We start from the raw sequence: 21,030 nt of genomic DNA on the forward strand, positions 1-21,030 counted from the left end.
ATGAAGTGCCCAGACATCCCTAAATGCTGCTGGGATGCAAAGCAGGGCCACATCCAGGGATCTTCAGCTTGAAATGGTGAAAGAGGGATCCCAAAGGAGGTTGGGCATCTTCCCTTCCTGGGCAGACACACTGGGAAGCAGCACTGAGCTCCTGTGGGGGTCAGAGAGGTCAGCAAGGCTGAATTTTAAACCATAGGAAAGATTTATCTGCTCCTGGAAGCTGTGCTGAGACACAGCAGCACAGAATGAGGGACAAAACAGGACATGGGTTAAACTGGGCAAGTCCCAAGAGCACTTGAAGAGATTTCCACACCTCAGGGTTGCAGCAAGTCACAGGGAACCTCCCCAGGAGGCCACTCAAGGCTTGGATTAGAGTTAAACAACTGCTTTAGTGTTGGTTCTGTCTCTGAGCTCCCAGCTGCCTTCTCCCCACACCTGGAGCCCCTGGCAGCCCCACGCCAGGCACTGAGGTTCAGGGGCTCCTGCAGAGGGCAGGGATCCAATTCCACCACGGAGTGGGAGGGAGGGAGGGATCACTACATGGAAATCATCTGCTACAGGAGAACAAAACCGATTCCCTGGGCCTAAGGGAGGGTGGGTGGCTGTGTGGAGGGACAGGCAAGAGGCTTATCGAAGGTCCATCAGCACCACGTCTCTCTCCACTATTGACACGTGATTGCAGGTCTGGAAGAGAGCAGAACAGGGGACAGGGGGTTATTCAGATATTCCCCCAGCTCAGGTGAGTCTCCTCTACCTCCTGACACAACCTGCAGCCAGTGCTTTCCCAGCACAGCCCTTGGATGCAGCTCCCTGGATCACCCCAACTGCTGGTCCTGCCCTGCACATGGCAGGCCCCAAACACAATTCCCCCCTCAAACAGCCCTGGGCTGCAGGCAGCAGCTCTGCATCACATCCCCAGCACCTGGAAAACCTTGGGAAGCTCCTGCACCTCCACTCTGGGAATTGGAGAGCAGCTCCTGCCAGGCTGAGCCTCCTGGTCCCAGCCCAGCACCTCAATGTGGATTTAATTCAGGGCACAACACAGCAACTCCCCTCCCCACAGCCCCCACAGAACTCACCGTGAAGAGAGGGGGGTCTTTGGGGTGTGGGTGGAACCCCTTCTGCCTGCAGGATGAGATCTCCTCCAGGCCATGCTCTGTCAGCTTGAAAAACCCTGTCCTGGAACAGAGGAACAGCAGCTCTGTGAGCCTCTGCAGGCCCAGCCACATCCCCAGGGACACCTCTGGGGCCATTCAGCTCCAGCAGGAGCAGAGACTGGGGCTGAGGGACACCCCAGTTCCTGGGAAACTCCTCTCTCCAGCTCTGAACCTCCTGTCAGGGCTGGGCAGTCCCTGCCCAAACACTGCCCTGCAAACAGCTCACAGGAGCTGTCCAGCCACACTGTGACACTCCAGCCCCAGGCCCGGAATCTGAGAGGGGAAGGGTGTGGCTGACAGCCCAGGCAGAGGGAAAAGCCTCCCCAGCCCACACTCCTGGAAGGCACACTCACTCCTGGAAGGCTCCACACACACTCCTGGAAGGCACACTCACTCCTGAAAGGCTCCACACTCACTCCTGAAAGGCTCCACACTCACTCCTGGAATGCACACTCACTCCTGGAATGCACACTCACTCCTGGGTCCCATACTCACTCCTGGTACTTGGGGGAGCACACGATGGCAATGGACTCTGGCAGCATCATCTGGTAGGAGCAGTGGGTGTGCAGGTCCACGCTGGACAGGAAGGCTGTCTGGGTGGGGTGGGTCTGCAGCAGGGACAGGGGACAGCAGTTACAGCATGCCAGGACAGTCCTCACAGGGATCTGCCAGTGGCAGAGGAGAGACAGCTCCTTGCAGGGCAAAGGGGACACACCTGGGGTGGAATTGTGGCATGGTTTGGGTTGGAGGGACCTTAAAGCTCATCCAGTGCCACCTCTGCCAGGGGCAGGGACACCTCCCACTGTCACAGCTCCCATCCAAGCTCTGGGATGCAGGGGCAGCTACAGCTTCCCTGGGAATTCCATCCCAGCCCTTTTCCAACCTCACAGGGAAGAATTCCTTGCCAATATCCCATCTAACCCTGCCTCTGGCAGTGGGAAGCCATTCCCCCTGCTCCTATCACACTCCCTGCCCTTGTCCTAAGTCCCTTCCAGCTCTCTTGTAGCCCCTCTGGTTTTGGTTTTTTTTTTGATTGTCCTAAAACATGTGCTCCTGTTCTCCATGTGGAGTTACCTACCAAAGGAGCTCCACATTCCTGCCACATCCCATGAAAAATCACACCTTGAAGCCACAACAACGTCCTCCCAGGGCACTTCACACATTCCTCCTGCTCCTGAAGTGCAGCTCCAGGGGCTCAGCACATCCCACGGTGCCACAGCACTCCAGGATATCACATTCCATGCTGGATATCACATTCCATGGAGGGATGGAACCCCTGACAGGCACCACCTCACCCAGCTCCTGCTCACAGCCCTGTTTCACACCTCAACTCCTGCTCAGAGCCCTCACTCCTTTTGCTGCTTGTTTTTGGGTTTTTTTTTTGCCAAGACCAGCAAAGGAATTGCAGGGGTCCCTGAATGAGGCAGGGCTGTCACTGCAGAGGTGGCCCTGGAGCAGGCACTCAGAGCAGCAGCATTTCCCTGCCCAAGCCCTCAGGCAGCTGCTGCTTTCGAGAGATTACTCAGCTTTGCTTGGCAGGGATCCAAGTGCCAAAGGCTCCCTGGGGACACTGGCAGCTGGGGAGGAGCCTGCAGCTGGCACAGCTCACAGCTCACAGCACAGGCTACTGTGTGGGAGATGTGTCCCTCTAGGAAAGGAGCTTGGGGTGCCCCCACAGAACCAACAGAGTTGGCTTTTAGCTGGAGGAAACATGAGATCTACTTCCAGAGAATCCCAGAATGGGCTGGGTTGGGAGGGACCTTAAAGCCCACCCAGCCACCCCTGCCATGCCAGGGACACCTCCCACTGTCCCAGCTGCTCCCAGCCCCATCCAGCCTGGCCTGGGGCACTGCCAGGGATCCAGGAGCTGCCACAGCATCCCTGGGCACCCTGTGCCAGGGTCTCCCCACCCTCACAGAGTTTCTTCCCAATATCTCATCTAAACCTTTCCTCTCTCCCTGTCAAAGGGCTTGATGCTTTAGGAAGGGACCTAAACATTAACTAGACTTAGGAAGAGACCCAAATATTAAGCAGGCTTGGGAAGAGACCCAAATATTAACCAGGCCTGGATTTCTCCATCAGAGTAGTGAAGGAGACTGTACCAGAGAGAGAAACCCAACCAGAGGCTGCTGCCCATTCCCTGCTATCTCCTCCAGTACCTTCTCCTCCAGCAGCCCTTCCCCTTGGGGCTGGAGGCCAGGGAAGTGCCAGGGCAAGGAGACTCACATGGATCCAGCCCAGGGTGACAAGGCCATGCTGGTCCTGGATGAGGAAGAGCTCCTCCTCGTTCTCTGTGGTGCAGGAGTCGGGGCCTCCCAGCTGCTTGGGCACGATGACGTGGGTGATGGTGAACTCATTCCTCATCTGCAAGGCAGTGGCAGCACAGGAGGCTGAAACCCCCCAGACATCAGGGAATTTCCTAAGCCTTGGAACAAGCCCATGGATGTATCCAACACCCATCTGCAGGTGCAGCTCCAGGAGTTGCAGGATTTTCTTCCCCTTTCATTCTCCCTGCTGTGCAGAGCACCCACAGGAGCTCAGAGAAGTCCTGGACACCCCCCAAACCCACTCTACACTCAGAAGGGGATGATGCCTCATCCCTAAACCATCCCCAGTGTCTGCAAGCAGCTGGACTGCAGAAAGTTGCTACATCAAACAACTTTGCTTCAAAGCAAACTTGTGGGAGTGACTCAGGGCAGATGTGCTGGAGCTGCCAACAAAACCTGGGCACGCAAAGGCTGGGGAGAACAGTGTCCTCCTGTGTGAGGGCCACCAGCTGGGCCACCCAAAGGACAAGTGCCTGGAGCTGCCTGCCACCAGGAATGTCACCAAGGAGAGAGAAGAAGCTGAGTGGAGATTCAGGGTGGGGAAACCCTAACCTCAAAACAAGGAAAGGGAGAGGCACATCATTCCTGACACCACACTGAACAACTCCAGGCCAAAACTCAGAATCCTTGAGCCACTTCCAAAGCTGTGGCACTGTGACAAGCAGTCCTTGTAGCACTTTTGGGGTCCCCATGGGGGCTGTTTCCTCACCAGCTTCCCACAGAGGATCCCACAGGTCTCCACGCCCCGTGCTGTGTTGGCATCAGCCAGCTGCAGGAACTTGTGGCACAGCTCCCTGGGGACAATCACCTGGCGAAGGACATCCACACCTGCATCTGTGGGGAGGAGGGCAGCACAGTCAGGAATTCAACCACACACCCTCAGAAAATGTTATTTAAAGCAGGATGTGTTGCTGGGCAAGACCCAGCCATTGGACATGCTGGAATCAGTATTTTTTAGTGGAATTTGGTCAGGAGGAGGATTCAATGAGCCCAACCAGGAGTTAAATCCCAATCTCCAGCAAGTACTTGAATGGAGGAAAGACAAACAGGCTGCAGACCCTGGAACAGAGAGTCTGGGCTGGAAAAGCAGGGAGGGCACATTCAGAAGAGGAGACAGCTCCCCCCAGCCCAGACAACACCCAGTGACCTGGGACAGCAAACACCCAGGAGGGATGGAGCCATGGTCAGGTCATTCCAAGAGGCTCCCAGAGAAAGTGGCTGTGCTTGGCTCAGCCCCAGCAGGGGAGAAGGGATGCTCCAAGAGGTACTAACTGTTCTCTGTGCTCCCCAAAGCACTGGGCTTCAAAGATCTGTCCACAACAGGAGGTTTGGACGGGACAGTCCCCACTGATGGACTTGCTGGGTGAACTGGAGAGACTGGAACCTTTGGGATTAGATCTGTTGGGGGCTTTTCCACGCCAGGGATGAGGGGTCCATCCACAGACTCTGGCTCTGGCTTCCCAAACTCCTGTGCTATCCTCAGGCGCTCCTTCTCCAGCTCCTGCCGCCGGATCATCTCCTCGAAGGCGTGGAACTGCTCCTGCTCTGCCTGCTGCTGCTTCATCAGGGCTACCCGAGTCTTCTCCTCCTCCAGCTGCTGCTGCAAAGCCAAAGGGGGTGCAAATTACTCTTCTTCCTCCTGCTCCAAGGAGGAACATGCTCAGGGACAGGGGGACACCAGCCCAGAGCAGAACATGAAGCCTCTGCAGATCCCCACCATTCCCAGGCTACAAATGATCACCAGCAAACAGCATTTTCTGCAAAGAAACTTCAGCTTCAGAGCCAGCTGGACCAAGGGTGGGAAAACCACTGCTTTACCCTCCCTCTTCCATGGAATCACAATCCCAGGTTCATCTCCCTCTATCCTGTCTCTAAAGTCACACTTGTCCTGAGCTATACCGACTGCAGAGGTGACTGCTTTGCCCACAGAATCCCAGATCCTTGCCCATGCTGAGTTTCTGGACTGTAAGACCTGGATGTGGTGTTGGGACAGACAGAACAACCCAAGCCAGCAGCCCCAGCCCAGGCTGGCTCGGGATGCACAGGGAGAAGAGGCAGGGATGCCTCTGACAGAGTCACCTGCAGTGACAGCAGGGGACAAGCCTGGAAAAAGTTGGGGCCACCCAGACTGGACATTCCCAAGCACCCAGGGAGCCCTGGAACTTCCAAACCCTGAGAGGCTGAGGGGCTCCTGGGGAGCACAGGCCTCCAGTCTCCTGTCACTCACCTCCTGCTCCTTGTACTTAGCATAGTCCTTGGCGTACCTCTTTAGCAGCTCCTCCTTGAGCTCTTCAGCTCGGGGAAAGGCTACTTCCTTCAGTTTCTGGGGGAGGAAACACAGCATCAGCCTGGGAAACAAAACCCCAGCAGCTGGAGAGCACAAAAACCACCACCAAAATCACTGAGCAAGAGCTCAGGCAGTGCTGTCCTTTCCTCTTCTGGACAGCACTGAGCAGAGGAGCTGCAGCTTCTTGTGGCTGGGAGGGATCTCCAAGGATTTCCCTGGAAAGTCACTGCTAGGGACATCCAGCATGGACCACATATTCTTTAAAAAGCATGGAGTTGAATGGGGAAGAAAGGACACCTCAGTGCTCAACAGGTGGTAAACTGGACACCACTGCCAGTCCAGTGCAAGTGCAATGGGATAAGAAATCTCCAAACCATAACCTGGAGAATTGTGGAATTGTTTAGGTTGGAAAATACCCCCAAGATCATCGAGTTCAACCATTCCCCCAGTGCTGCCATGCCCACCACTAATCCATGTCCCCAGGTGTTTTGAAACACTTCCAGGAATGGTGGAAGTCAGGACTGGACAATGCTTTTGGGGAAGGAATTTCCCAGTATTCAGCTTAAGGCTCCCCTGATGCAATGTGAGACTGCTTCCCCTTGTCCTGTCCCTGTTCCCTGGAGCAGAGCCTGACCCCCCTGGCTGTCCCCTCCTGTCAGGGAGTTGTGCAGAGCCACAAGGTCCCTCCTGAGCCTCTTTTTCTCCCAGCTCCCTCAGCTGCTCCTGGGGCTCCAGCTCCTTCCCCAGCTCCATTCCCTTCCCTGGACACGCTCCAGCTCCACAATGGATTTACTGGAGTGGAGGGCCCAGAACTGAACTCCCAAGGGGTCAGAACTGCCTGGCCAAGCCAAGGCTTTTCAGCATTTGTGTGGCTCACTCATGCCAGAGCTATGAGAGCCCAGGATCTTGGCCACATTCCCATTCCAGACCTGGCACTGTCCCCACTTACTTTGACTGTCTCCCTCTTCTCAGGAATGACGGCGCTTTTGTAATCGCGGTGCTGCGGCAGCTTCTCGATGAAGAGCCTGCAAAAACAGGGCAGGAGCTGCAGCAAAAATCACTCACTGGTGTTGGGGGGGATCCCTCTTAGGGCAGTCTGTCTGTCTGAAGGAACCTCCCATCCCATAACAGCCCCTGGAGCTCTGCATGGCACTCAGATCTCACCCAAGGGAGCCTCGCACAGGTTTTCCTTCCACCTGGCCTCTGGAGGTGATCCTCAGGGATAAACTCCTCTGTTTTGAAGAGAACCATTAATAACCTGGGCTAAACCACCAAGGGCACTGAGGTGACTCAGGGAGGTGCTTGGGCACCTGCCCACACCTGGGAGCATCCCAGGATTCCACCTGAGCTCAAGGACTCAGCTGACTCAGCTCCCTGTACTTCTGCAGAGGGACAGAGTTTGTGCAGCAGGGGAAATGAACTCACACCTTGGCCAGGGAAAACTTGCAGGTGAGCTAAAAGCAAGAAGCAAGTTGCCAACGGCCCCTGCTGCACCAGGAGCTTTTGGGCTCTGCAGCCAGAGCACCCCAGGTTTTCCAGGCAGGAGGGAAATCAAGACTGAGCTCAGCACCATCCCAGCTGCTCCCAGCCCCCTCCAGCCTGGCCTGGGACACTTCCAGGGATCCAGGGGCAGCCACAGCTGCTCTGGGCACCCTGTGCCTCCCCACCCTCACAGGGAAGAATTTCTTTCTAACATCCAATCTATAGCTCTGCTGTTCCCCTTGTCCTGTCACTGCCCAGGTCAAAGTCCCTCTTCTCTTTTTCAGAAGCCTCCTTTAAGTGCTGGAATGCCACAATGAGATCCTTCCACAGAGTTCTACAAGCACTAAAAGGAGAAAATCCCACAAACAAGGGGCAGTTCACTCTGGCTCAGCTCTCTGAGGCTCCCCAGGCTGGAGATACCTTGAGTTAATTTGTGACCAAGTCCCCAGCAGGGACAGAGTGCTCAGGGTGAGCTTAACCAGACCCTTCCTGTGAGCAGAGCTTTGCTGGCTCTGGGATCCACAAAGCTTTGGGCATAACCCCAAATCCCTGCCCTCCTTCCTGCTTCAGCACCCACAGGAGGAGGTTCCAGCCTCCTGCCAGGCACAGGGAAAAAGAGGAAGGAGAAGGGGAAGGGAATAGAGTGCCACAGAGAGAATAACAGTGCCACAGAGAACAGAACAAACCAATCAAGTAAAGCCAAGCAGGAAAAACTCAGGGGGCACAGAAACTCAGAAACCTCTGAGTGTGCAGTAAACAAAGCCAGCTGCTCCAAGCCCTCAGGGACAAGGAAGGACTTTTTGCCTCCCTGAGTGCTCCTGGTGAGGATGCAGGATCAGCAGAGGCCATGGCTCCCTCCCAGAGCCCCAGTGAGGTCCCTGCTCCCAGCTGGGGTGTGAAGTAGGTCACTGTGCTGAGGAGACACAACAAGGCCCTGAGCACTGCCAGCAGCTTGTAGATTAAAATGGAAGGGATTAATTAGGAAGGATTAAGAGCAGATGCTGGCCTGGGCAGGATGGAAAAACCAGCAGAGACAGCTGGCTTTCCACAAGTCAGGAAGTGGGGGGAAAAGTGGGCAACAGGGTGAGAGGAGGGTTCAGGCAGGCAGAGGAAAACTCCAGGGCAGGAGCTGCAGTGACAGAGATGGGGCACAGGAAAACTCCAGGGCAGGAGCTGCAGTGACAGAGATGGGGCAGAGGAAAACTCTGGGCAGGAGCTGCAGTGGCAGAGATGGGGCACAGGAAAACTCTGGGCAGGAGCTGCAGTGACAGAGATGGGGCACAGGAAAACTCTGGGCAGGAGCTGCAGTGACAGAGATGGGGCACAGGAAAACTCTGGGCAGGAGCTGCAGTGGCTGGGATGGGACACAGGAAAACTCTGGGCAGGAGCTGCAGTGGCTGGGATGGGACACAGGAAAACTCCAGGGCAGGAGCTGCAGTGGCTGGGATGGGACACAGGAAAACTCCAGGGCAGGAGCTGCAGTGGCTGGGATGGGGCAGAGGAAAACTCCAGGACAGGAGCTGCAGTGGCTGGGATGGGACACAGGAAAACTCTGGGCAGGAGCTGCAGTGGCTGGGATGGGACAGAGGAAGGGCTGGAACTCCTCATGTTTCCTATGCACAGCCCTGCTGAGGTCTGGCAAGACCAAAACCTCCCAGGGCCAGGAGTTTTGGCTGGTTCAAACCTCTGCCTGCTCCTGAGCTCAGCAAGCAGCAGCTGTTTGGCAGCCAGCAGCCACAGCCAGGACTATTTTTAAGCCCAGCTCTGGTGTCCAGGCCAAGGCAGTGGCTCTGGAGGCCCTGTGACACCCCCACGAGTTCCTGGAGCTGATTCAAGCAAATTAAGGAGCCCAAATATTACAGAAAACTTGTGCCTTGTTACTTTTTTCCTTCTTGTTTGGCTTTACCAAACTAAGCCAAGTGTTCCTGCTGGTGATTCAAGGAAAACACCCACTCAGATCCAGGCAGGGGAAGCTGCTCAGGATGACAGACAAGGAAAGACTTGCAAGGTGACAAGTGTTAAAAATCCTGGAGATAGTTACAGAATCATGGAATGGTTTGGGTTGAAGGGACCTCAAAGCTCATCCAGTGCCATGGCAGGGACAGCTCCCACTGTGCCAGGGTGCTCCAACCTGGCCTGGGACACTTCCAGGGATCCAGGGGCAGCCACAGCTGCTCTGGGAATTCCCTCCCCACCCTCACAGGGAAGAATTCCTTCCCAATATTCCATCTATCCCATCCCCCCTTGGCCAGACACTCTCTGCCTGTGCAGAAAGTCCCTCTCTCTCCTTTTTCTGACCCCTCTTTAGGCAGCAGAAGGGACTCTCAGGTGTCCCCAGAGCATTTTCTCTTCCAGGCTGAACACCCCCAGCTCTCCCAGCCTGGCCCTATTCCCAGGAAAGGGAGAGCAGAGCAAATCCATGAGAGGCTCCAGTGAATTGCCAATGCCTCCTCCTGCTCTCTGGATCTAGAAATCATCAAACCTTTGCTCAAGCTCCAGACTCCATCTTCCCTGGAAGAAATGACAGTGGCATCAAGTTCCTTTCTTTGGACAATCCAGGGCAGGAGCTCACATTGGTCAGGGGTCAGGTTTGGCACCCTCCTGGCAGCCCAGCAGCCAGGCAAGAAATTCCAGGAGAATCATCTGAAAGCTGCTGGGAACACAACCCAGCACCTCTGGCTGCTACAATGAACCAGCCTCCAGCTCATTTGTTTAGTTAAAAAGTTTCTTCTTCGGGCCCAGCTGCGTAACCCTCCTGGAACCCTTCCCAAAGGTTTTACACTTCCCAGCTCCCCCTGCAGCCTCCCAGGCCCTCACCACCATGCCCATAAAAGCTCAGGAAGTGTGAGGTGGGGAGGAAAGCTAATCAGAGAAAAATGTGTTGGGTTTAAGGGGCAGCAACCCTGCACACAGGGGCAGGGAGGGAAAATGCCCACGGAGATGCCAATCCTGTTTTGAGTGAGTGGGGAGAGTGGGCACAGCACAGATCACACCAGTGGCACTGGGTAGGAGCAGGAGGCACAGATTTAGGGGAAAAACCCTACAGGAAAAGGACACTGCAGGGTTGGGATCAGAGTTTTCATCCCTTTAAACACCCACAGGCACACAGCTGTGTTTGACAGGGCTGGGTTTTGTTGCTGAGGTGTAAAATAAATCCCTGAGTGCTCCCTGGTCCCAAAGGAGGAACTCCCTGCTGTGGACAGCTGCAGTAACCTCAGAGTAAAGAGTGGAACAGGCTCAGAGTAAAACAGACTCAGAGTAAAAGGATCAGAATAAAACAGGATCAGAACAAACTGACTTCTCCCCTGAAGGTGGGTTAGCAGAGACACCACAACCCAGCCTTGATCCTTTAGGTAGATCCAGATACAAAAGTCCCTGATCACAGATCCCTGCCCAGCCCTAGAATGTCACAGCCAAGCCAGAGAAAAACTGAGGCCAGCTGAGGTGATGAAACACCTGCAAACTTTGACCTACAGGTTGATAAAATCTCTCTGCTGCTGGCAGGAGTCTCCAGAGGGGCAGAGCAACCCAAGATCAGCCTGGTTCCCAAGGGAGTTTCATTCCCATAATACCAATATCCCAAAAGGCTGCCAGAGGATGCTGCCAGACTCCTTCTATTGGTGTCCAGTGACAGGACATGAGTGAGGGCCATAAATTAAACCACAAGAAGTTCAACCTCAACATGAGGAAGAAATTCTTTCCATGGAGGGAGGCAGAGCCCTGGAACAGCTGGAGCTTCTCTCTCTGCAGACATTCCAAACTCACCTGACCTGTCTCTGTGTCACCAGGTGACCCTGCCTGGGCAGGAGGTTGCACTGGATGACCTACAAATTTTTCTGGGATTGTGGATTCTGAAAACTCACACAAGCAACCTGTATCTGTTGCTTTGTGCTTCATCTTTCCCAAGTGTCCTGCTCTGTTTCAGCTGCATCTGTGGCTTTGTGCCTCACCTGTCCCACATCTCCTGGTCAGTCTGAGCTGCATCTGTGGCTTTGTGCCTCACACCTTTCCACATTTCCTGCTCAGTCAGAGTTGCATTTGTGGCTTTGTGCCTCACCTTTCCCACATCTCCTGGTCAGTCTGAGCTGCATCTGAGGCTTTGTGCCTCACACCTGTCCCATATCTCCTGGTCAGTCTGAGCTGCATTTGTGGCTTTGTGTCTCACCTGTCCCACATGTCCTGGTCAGTCTGAGCTGCATCTCAGGCTTTGTGTCTCACCTTCCCCACATCTCCTGGCTAGTCCCACCAGCTGTGGCACCCCAAATCCCTCAGGAACGCAGAGCTGTGGCAGCCCAAGTCCCTGAGGAAGCCAGAGCTGTGGCACCCCAAGTCCCTGAGGAAGGCAGAGCTGGAGCTCTCCAAGTCCCTGAGGAAGGCAGAGCTGTGGCATCCCAAGTCCCTCAGGAAGGCAGAGCTGGAGCTCTCCAAGTCCTTGAGGAAGGCAGAGCTGTGGCAGCCCAGGTCCCTGAGGAAGACAGAGCTGTGGCACCCCAAGTCCCTCAGGAAGTCAGAGCTGTGGCAGCCCAGGTCCCTGAGGAAGGCAGAGCTGGAGCTCTCCATCTCTGTCTGGCGCCCCGCAGCCCCACTCACGTGATGTACTTGTTGTAGAGGATGAAGGCGTGCTCCAGGTTGCCCTCCTCGCAGTAGACCGTGGCCATGCGCAGCATCTCCACGCCCGAGCGGAAGTAGCGCCGCGGGGGGATGTCCTCGCTCACCTCCACGCTGCTGCCCGCCTGGATCAGCCGCCGCACGCGCTCCTCCGGAGCCAGGCCCGCGCTGCCGCGGCCCGGCATGCTGACACACATGGGCGGCGCTGCGGGGAGCGGGGTCAGCGGGGAACCGGGAACGGGGAGCGGGGGAATGGGGAACGGGGAGCGGGGAACGGGGAGCGGGGTCAGCGGGGAACCGGGAACGGGGAGCGGGGGAATGGGGAACGGGGAACGGGGCGCGGGGGAATGGGGAACGGGGAGCGCGAGGGCGGGGAATGGGAACGGGGGAGCGGTGGAATGGGGGAACGTGGGAGCGGGGGGGCAATGGGTGAACGGGGAACGGTGGCGAATGGGAGGCGGGACAGCGGGGGGAATGGGGAGCGGGGGAATGGGGAGCGGGGAGCGGGGGAATGGGGAGCGGGGAGCGGGGGAATGGGGAGCGGGGGAATGGGGAGCGGGGAGCGGGGGAATGGGGAACGGGGGAATGGGGAACGGGGAACGGGGGAATGGGGAGCGGGGAGCGGGGGAATGGGGAGCGGGGGAATGGGGAGCGGGGAGCGGGGGAATGGGGAGCGGGGGAATGGGGAACGGGGAGCGGGGGAATGGGGAGCGGGGAACGGGGAGCGGGGTCAGCGGGGAATGGGGAACGGGGAGCGGGGAATGGGGAACGGGGGAATGGGGAACGGGGTCAGCAGGGTCAGCGGGGAATTGGGTCGGGGGAGCGGGGTCGGGGGGGGAAGGAACGGGGTCGGGGGATCGTGGAGTCACAGAGTTAGGGGATCATGGGGTCACAGAGTCATGGGACCGTGGAATTACAGAGTTATGGAAATCATGGAGTCACAGAATCACGGAAATGATGGGATCATGGAATTACAGAGTCAGGGGGTCACGAAAATCATGGGATCATAAAGTCACGGGTTCATGGAGTCACAGAAATCATGGAATCATGGAATCAGTCATGGAAATTGTGGGATCATGGAATCACAAAGTCATGGAAATCATGGGATCACAGAGTCACAGGATCATGGAAACCACGGGATCATGGAATTACAGAGTCAGGGGGTCATGGAGTCACAGAGTTTTGGAAATAATGGAATCATGGGATTACAGAGTCAAGGAAATCATGCAATCACAGAGTCACGGGATCATGAGATCATGGAATTACAGAGTCAGGAGGTCACGAAAATCATGGGATCACAGAGTCACAGGATCATGGAATTACACTCATGGAAATCATGGAATCAGAGCCAGGGGATCATGGAGTCACAGAGTCATAGAAATCATGGGATCATGGAATTACAGAGTCATGGAAATCATGCAATCACAGAGTCACGGGATCATGGAACTACACTCATGGAAATCATGGAATCAGAGTCATGGAATCATAGGATCAAGAGTCACGGGATCATGGAGCCACAATCAAGGAAATCATGGAATCAAAGAGTCACAGAAATCCCAGAACCACAAGGTTGGAAAAGACCTTTAAGATCATCGAGTCCAACCCATGCCCTAGCACCACCTCAACTAATCCATCCTGGCCCTGCAGGATCCATCCCAAACCCATCCTGACCCAAAGAGATCCATCCCAAATCCATCCTGGCCCTGCAGGATCCATCCCAAATCCATCCTGGCCCTGCAGGATCCATCCCAAATCCATCCTGACCCTACAGGCTCCATCCCAAATCCATCCTGACCCTACAGGATCCATCCCAAATCCATCCTGACCCTACAGGATCCATCCTGACCCTACTGGATCCATCCCAAATCCATCCCGACCCAAAGAGATCCATCCCAAATCCATCCTGACCCTACAGGATCCATCCCAAATCCATCCTGGCCCTGCAGGATCCATCCCAAACCCATCCTGACCCAAAGAGATCCATCCCAAATCCATCCTGGCCCAAAGAGATCCATCCCAAATCCATCCTGACCCTACAGGATCCATCCCAAATCCATCCTGACCCTACTGGATCCATCCTGGCCCTACAGGATCCATCCCAAATCCATCCTGACCCAGCAGGATCCATCCCAAATCCATCCTGACCCTACAGGATCCATCCCAAATCCATCCTGACCCCACAGGATCCATCCCAAATCCATCCTGACCCAGCAGGATCCATCCCAAATCCATCCTGACCCCACAGGCTCCATCCCAAATCCATCCTGACCCTACAGGATCCATCCCAAATCCATCCTGACCCTACAAGGATCCATCCCAAATCCATCCTGACCCTACTGGATCCATCCTGACCCCACAGGATCCCTCCTGGCTGAACAGGATCCCCCCAAACTCATCCTGGCTCAACAGGATCAGCCCAAATCCCTCTCTGCCCGTGCTGTGGGAGGCACTCCCATCACCCCAGGAATGCACCACGACCTGATCCATGTGGGAATCACCACAGACAGGAGCTGCTGGATTCCTTGTGGAGGCACTGAGCCCAAAAATCCTCCACAAGTCTCCTCCTCCTCCACCAAATGTAGTTTTTCCTTGGAAAAGCCTCCCTGGGCCAAGGGAAGGGTTTAACTCCCTGTGAAATGTCACTAATTGCCCAGAATATGTGAAAATGGCCTCACCCCTGTGGGGATCAGCTTTATGAACACCTTTCCTGAAAGCCTTCCAAGAAAAAAATCAATTTTTCTATTACCTCCTCATTTTAATCACCTCCAATTTCGTTTGCAAATTGAAAAAAGACGATTATTTTGGGCACCCCCAAGGCAGAGCTCTGAGCCCCTCCCTCCAAATAATCCCTGCCAATCTCACAATCCTCTTCCCCCTGTGAGAACAAACTCCACTCACACCTGGAATTCCCCCCAAAATCCCACAGCACCCCTCAAAATAAAGCGCCCAAATCACCTTCCCCACAAACTGCAACCCCTCCCCAAAATCCGAGTCCTCCCCGGCTCCCACAGCCCTAAAAGGAACTGAAGGTGAGACCTCCCTGCTCTGCCAAATCTTGTCCCGAAAAACCAGAGGGGAACAACCCAACCAAAGCCCCGCGCTCCACACCCGGGGGTCTTGCGGAACCCCCAAAGGAATCGCTGTACCCTGAGGGGAAACCCACGGCAGGTCCCACAGGCAGGAAGGTTCCAGCCCGCCCCGACACCCCTGGAACCGGAGCCCTGCTGGTCTCTGAGAGGCCTGAAGCCGCCCCGATGCTCAGAGCGATCCCCCAGCAGAGCCGGGACCCGCCATTCCCCCGGCCCGGCCCTGACCTGCCGAGCGCCGCCGCCGTTCGCCCCTCAGCACTTCCGGGTTCTCCCCCACACGCCCCGCCTCGCTTCCGGCAGCCAATCAGAAACCGCCGCAACATCCGGGTATGTAGCGACACACCGCCTACTTCCGCCCGCTTTCCTCAATGGGACGTAGCGCGTCATGACGTCACAGCGGCAGCTCTTAAAGGGGCAGCACCAAACCCAAACCCGGCCGTTCTCACCCCAAAAACGCGCCCAACCCCCCGCGGGGGAAATGACTGCTCCACACCCGGGCTGCAGTTTGCACAGCGTGGAAATTTACTTTAGCAAAAGTGGGTATAAAAGAGGGAAAAAACCCTCGTGTTTACACAGCCAGTTCTGTTTCTTGTTATGCCTTTGAGGAAATCAACAAAAACCCGTTTTGTTGAAGGTTCTAGGGATGCCTGAGGATGTTTCTTTAGGATTATTCCAGCTCTGGTTGAGTCGGTTTATTTTAATTCCTGGCATCCCTCATGGATCAGCATCGGATTAAAAAATTCCTTGTAAAAGCATCAGTGGTAGGGAGAAAAGAGATTAAAAAGCAGCCTGGCAGCTCCTGGGTGAGGCACAGCTGCTCCCTGCAGCCCCGGCAGGCTTTTCCCTCCTGGATCTCATTCCCAGCTGTCAGGACATTCCCTGCCCCCCCTCCCTGTGCTTCCTGTGCCGTTTCCTGGCAGGTGAGGGATCCTGGGGGCTCTGGGGGGGGCAGCAGCTCCTCCTGCTGCTTCTTGCAGGGTGGGGGAAGGAAACAGTTCCTGGGGGCCAGGCTGCAGGGCTGCCTCTGCTCCAGGTGATCCTGCTCCAAGGGATTCTGCTTCTTCTTCTTCTTCTTCTTCTTCCTCTGCTCCAGGTGATTCTGCTCCAGGTGATTCTGCTCCAGTTGATTCTGCTCCCTCTGCTCCAGGTGATTCCACTTCTTCTTCTTCTTCCTCTGCTCCAAGTGATTCTGCTCCAAGTGATTCTGCTGCCTCTGCTTCCTCTGCTCCAGGTGATTCTGCTCCAGGTGATTCTGCTCCCTCTGCTCCAAGTGATTCCACTTCTTCTTCTTGTTCCTCTGCTCCAGGTGATCCTGCTCCAAGTGATTCTGCTCCAAGTGATTCCACTTCTTCTTCTTCTTCCTCTGCTCCAGGTGATCCTGCTCCAAGTGATTCTGCTCCAGGTGATCCTGCTCCAAGTGATTCTGCTCCAAGTGATTCCACTTCTTCTTCTTGTTCCTCTGCTCCAGGTGATCCTGCTCCAAGTGATTCTGCTCCAAGTGATTCCACTTCTTCTTCTTCCTCTGCTCCAAGTGATTCTGCTCCAGGTGATTCTGCTGCCTCTGCTTCCTCTGCTCCAGGTGATTCTGCTCCAGGTGATTCTGCTGTCTCTGCTCCAGATGATCCTGCTCCAGGTGATCCTGCTCCCTCTGCTCCAAGTGATTCCACTTCTTCTTCTTCTTCCTCTGCTCCAAGTGATTCTGCTCCAGGTGACTCTGCTTCTTCTGCTCAGGTGGTTCCACTTCTGCTGCCTCTGCTTCTCTGCTGCAGCTGCCCCTGGCCCAGGGCCTGTGTCCCAGCTCCTGGGGCTGTTCCTGAGCTGTGGGGCCAGTCCACTGCTTCTTCTTCTTGCTGCCAGGGTTCCTGCAAGGAGATTTGGGAGTCAGCACCACCAAAAAAACTGGGCGCTTGGGAACACCCTGGGCTCCTCTGCAGCCAGAGCCTTTTCCTGCTGCCTGAAAAATGAGAACACCCAGAGAGGTTCACTGCTGATTTCTGACAGGAGGTTTTCAGCAGGATGTTTTCCATCTCCCCAAGGTGATGCCTTGGGTTTTAGCTTTTATATTTTTCAGAATTCTCTTCACAGGGTGGTTGGACAAAACAATCCCTTCCCAGCTGGAGAATCAAGGACACCCAAAAAGCAGAAACAATGGCTAAGGGAGGGGGGCAGGGAAGGGGGCTGAGATTTCATAGCCTGGGGCTGTGTTTGGACAATTAACCACAAGGTGCAGATGAACCAAAACTTATTAAAATGTAAAACTCATAACCAGGATCCCTCTCGGATTTGATTTGGGTGTAGCCCTGCTGGGCTCTTGCACTGCCCAAGGTGAATCTTGTCCATAAATACCAATTTTATTCCTTTTGGTTTTAGTTTCTAAGTGGGTAGAAACATTAATAAATATAGTGGTTTTGGTTTATCAATTTGAAATTATTTTGTTGTGAGATAGAGTCAGAAGGAAGGCAGTACAGGTTTAACTTTAAATGGTACAAAGAGAAACTTTATTACTAGAAATTATAAGGAAAAAATTAGAATAATACTTTAGACTACTTTTTTTTTCCTACTGAAAAGGTATAGAAAATAATTAGTAATAATAATATAATATTTATTTTAAACACTAATGTTTACTTATATTTATAGTTAGAACAGTTATATTTACTTTATAATGTTTTATGTGTCATAAGGAAAGAAGAGAGTTTTCTAATAGTCAAAAAAAGAAATTTTAGTTTATGATTTTTCTTTTATTTAGGATTTGATTTGTTTTTTGCTGAGGGGAAGGGGCAAACACCTACCTGGGCACTGCCAGGGGGGGCTTCACCAGCTGCTTTTGGGGCTTGGCTGGGGCACTGCCTTTGCTCCTGGAGACATCTGAGCCCAAGCTCTTCCCTTCACAGCTGCTTTTGAAGGGAATTTTAAAGACAAATCCAGATGTTTTCACAGGAAAACCAGTGATCACATCAGCTCTCTCACACCCAAGCCCTGCACACCCAGAAAAGGGGTTTGGGGTGTTTCCATCCAGTTCCAATCCCAGCATGGTTTGGGTTGGAAGGACCTTAAACCCCACCCAGCCCCATCCCTGCATGGGCAGGGACACCTTCCCCTATCCCAGGCTGCCCAAGCTGACCTTGGACACTTCTGGTGATGGAGAAACCACAGATTTTCTGGGAATTCCATCCCAGCCCATCATCACCCACACAGGGAGGGGATTTCTGCCCAACATCCCACCTACCCCTGCCCTCTGTGGGTTTGACACCCTCCTGGAGCCCCCCTGAGGTTCTTCCACCCCTCCCCAGCAGCTCTCCTCACTCCTGGAACACCCAGACTCACTTTTTCAGGGCTCTTTTCTGCAGATCCTGGATGTAGTTGGTCCTTTCTATGGGATGCCCTCGACACTTGTTGAACACTGGGGAGAGACAGAGTGGTTTGGTTTCAGTTTGTAACTGGGTAAAAACACTAATAAATGTAGTGGTTTGGGTTTATGAATTTGAATTTTTGTTGTTAGATAGGATTAGGAGGAAGCTAATGCAGGTTTAATTTTAAATGGTACCAAAAAAAAAAATTTATTACTAGAAATTATAAAAAAAATAATACTTCAGACCACTTTATTTACTTAAAATGCATAGAAAATAATTAGTAATTTTAACATTTGTTTATTTTAAACACTAATGTTTACTTATATTTATAATCAGAACAGTTATATTTATAATATTTTTGTGTTACAGGGAAAGAAGAGGGTTTTCTAATAGCTTTAAAAAAGATGAAATTTTAGTTTATGATTTCTTTTTTTTTTTAACTAAGGATCTCAGGAAATCTTTACAAACCATCACAAGAAGTCACCCCCTGGAGCTGCTGAATAACTGAAACATTCCAGAAGGGTTTTAACCCTCCCTGAGCCATCCCAAACCTCCCTGAACTCTCCCCATGGCAGCAGGACACTCACATTCTATGGCAGCATTTGGCTCCATGCCTTCAACCTCAATCAGGTACCTGCACAGAGCAGAAATCTAATGACACAATTAATTATGAAAACACTGAGGGTTTGGTGATGATTCAAACAAGAAATAAAAGGACTGGGGATTTTAACCCTTTATTCATGTGCTCCAATGGAAGATCAGTATTTTGGGTGGATTTGGAGGTGAAAAGATTCCTTAACAAAAGCTGTAAATCCTTGCAAGTCTGAGATCACACAAATCACACCAGTGCCCCCCCAGCTGCCCCAGAACTCACCTGCAGACCAGGTACCCAGTCCTGTTCAAGCCATGTGTGCAGTGCACCCCAATCAGTTTATCTGCAACACACACAGGGGACATGCAGCTGCTTTTCCTCCCAAATCTCTCCAATCTGCATCAATCCCCACCAGTGACACAATGACCAGAAACAACCCCACACATCACCATGGCCTAATTAGCACTCAGCTCATCAGCTCATTAATTCTGGCAGCTCATCTGCACAATCAAACTCAATTAAGGCTCAAATCATCAGAGAATCCTGCAATGGTTTAGCTGGAAAGGACCTTAAAACCCACCCAGGGCTGCTCCAAGCCCTGTCCAAGCTGGTCTGGATTATCAAAGGAAAAAAAGCAATTTATTGCCTTGAAATTCCCACAGTTAAGAGAAAGAAAAGAAATCCCTGCTGGTAGCACCACACTCACCATTGTCCTTGTTGGCTGTCAGAAACTTTTTCACAATGTATTTGAACCTCATGATGGTTTTTCTGTTTGGGATCTGGTGGCCCATGGTCAGGATCTTGTAGTACGAAGGGTGGGTGGCAGTTCCTACAGGAAAAAAAAACTCAATCAACTCCAGAAAAGCACCTAATTTCTTATTAATTAAAGAATTCCAGGTAATAATTCAGGAGAAGATCAGTTTTCCCACCAAGCCCTAAAAAGCAGCTACATAGTTTGTAAGTTATATAAACTTATATAAACATATATATATATATTAATTATATATAATTATACAAACATATATATATAAACATATATAATATAAAATACAAATATATATAATTAAAGAAAGGTATTTTTAAATATAAAACATAAATAAGTATAAAGATATTTATAAGATAAAGTAAACCCTGCTAGCAGTAGCTTGCAAAAGGAACCTTAGAAATGAAAAGCCACTTAACACAAAAACTATTCTAGTGTGCCACTGAATAAAAAATCCATCAAAATCAGTAGAAAGATGTAAAAATCATAGATGTAAAAATCAGTAGAAAACATCTGATTAAAAGAAAGTCTTTTAGCACAGACACACAAACATCTTTAAACCAATGAGTCAGGGGCAAGAAAACAATCAGCCAATAAGAGCTCAACACAAAGTCTGTAAAACTGTATAAAATGAGTTATGTAAATAAAAAATTTGCTTTTTCTGCATGAAAAAACTGAGTCCCAGCTAGGCTGTTACAATACACAGTTGTAAAAGTTTCACTCCCTGGACAGAGTACCAATATTCTGGATTATTTCTCCTGCCTTTGCTCTTTTTTTCTCCTCACCCCCTGCCAGAGGATTCCAGCCCCTCCCAGGTGTCACATACTGATAAAATCTTATTAAAAAAAACAACTTATAAAGCATAGTTTAGGCCTTGTTATTCTAACTAAGCTAATCTGTGGAGTTCCCATAAAAAGAATCATAAGAATAAGAATTAATTTACTTAATAATTTATTTTTATGAGGAAACAGTCTATTCCTGCAAAAATAAAAAAATCTATTCTGTGAGAGCCCATAAAGAATAAATGATAAACATAACTAAAAGAAAAATAATCATACCTAAAAAGAAAAATATAAACATACCTAAACAAAAAAAAAAAAACTTTAATAGTTATACACACTAGCCATTAGTAACAATCAATTACATTTAAATTTTATAACCCATGAAATTCAAATTTCTGATACCATTGTGGTGGTTTTGGTTCACTAATTTGAAATTTTTCTGCTGTGAGATAAGATTAGGAGGAAATAAAACAGGCTTAATTTCAAATGGTATAAAGAGAAAATTTATTAATAGAAACAATAAGAAAAATAAGAAAACAATAAGAAAAACTGTAACCATAAGAAAAAAAAATAAGAAAAAAACAAGCAAAGAG

The 21,030-nt window shown here is 51.9% G+C and overlaps 3 protein-coding genes across 3 annotated transcripts in view; all 3 read right to left on the minus strand.

Moving 5' to 3' along the window:
* Positions 1-183: 183 nt before the first annotated feature.
* Positions 184-15,288, minus strand: STAMBP (STAM binding protein). Its single transcript, XM_079328928.1, is given in 11 exon segments — positions 184-684; positions 1,080-1,179; positions 1,653-1,765; positions 3,384-3,521; positions 4,194-4,318; positions 4,757-5,084; positions 5,712-5,807; positions 6,721-6,796; positions 11,844-12,066; positions 15,176-15,231; positions 15,233-15,288. Coding segments are annotated over 11 exon segments (1,353 nt in total). The 5' UTR covers positions 15,274-15,288; the 3' UTR covers positions 184-627.
* A 1,376-nt stretch (positions 15,289-16,664) lies between these two features.
* Positions 16,665-19,695, minus strand: LOC306813494 (RNA/RNP complex-1-interacting phosphatase-like; the record flags this gene model as incomplete). Its single annotated transcript, XM_079328960.1, has 6 exons — positions 19,599-19,695; positions 19,175-19,235; positions 18,888-18,934; positions 18,275-18,350; positions 17,740-17,844; positions 16,665-16,812 (listed from the first exon to the last, which is right to left on the minus strand). Coding segments are annotated over exons 1-6 (522 nt in total), but the record flags the coding sequence as incomplete, so codon positions are not given.
* A 331-nt stretch (positions 19,696-20,026) lies between these two features.
* LOC306813496 (RNA/RNP complex-1-interacting phosphatase-like) overlaps positions 20,027-21,030 on the minus strand; it is a gene marked incomplete at its 3' end in the record, with an annotated part of 8,927 nt that continues 7,923 nt past the window's right edge. Inside the window, exon 10 of the mRNA XM_079328966.1 lies at positions 20,027-20,036. Coding sequence (XP_079185092.1) covers positions 20,027-20,036 — 10 coding nt within the window. The remainder of the gene's footprint in view (positions 20,037-21,030) is intronic.

The sequence above is a fragment of the Erithacus rubecula genome (assembly GCF_903797595.1).
Source record: "Erithacus rubecula genome assembly, chromosome: 29".
In the NCBI taxonomy this organism is placed as follows: Eukaryota; Metazoa; Chordata; class Aves; order Passeriformes; family Muscicapidae; genus Erithacus; species Erithacus rubecula.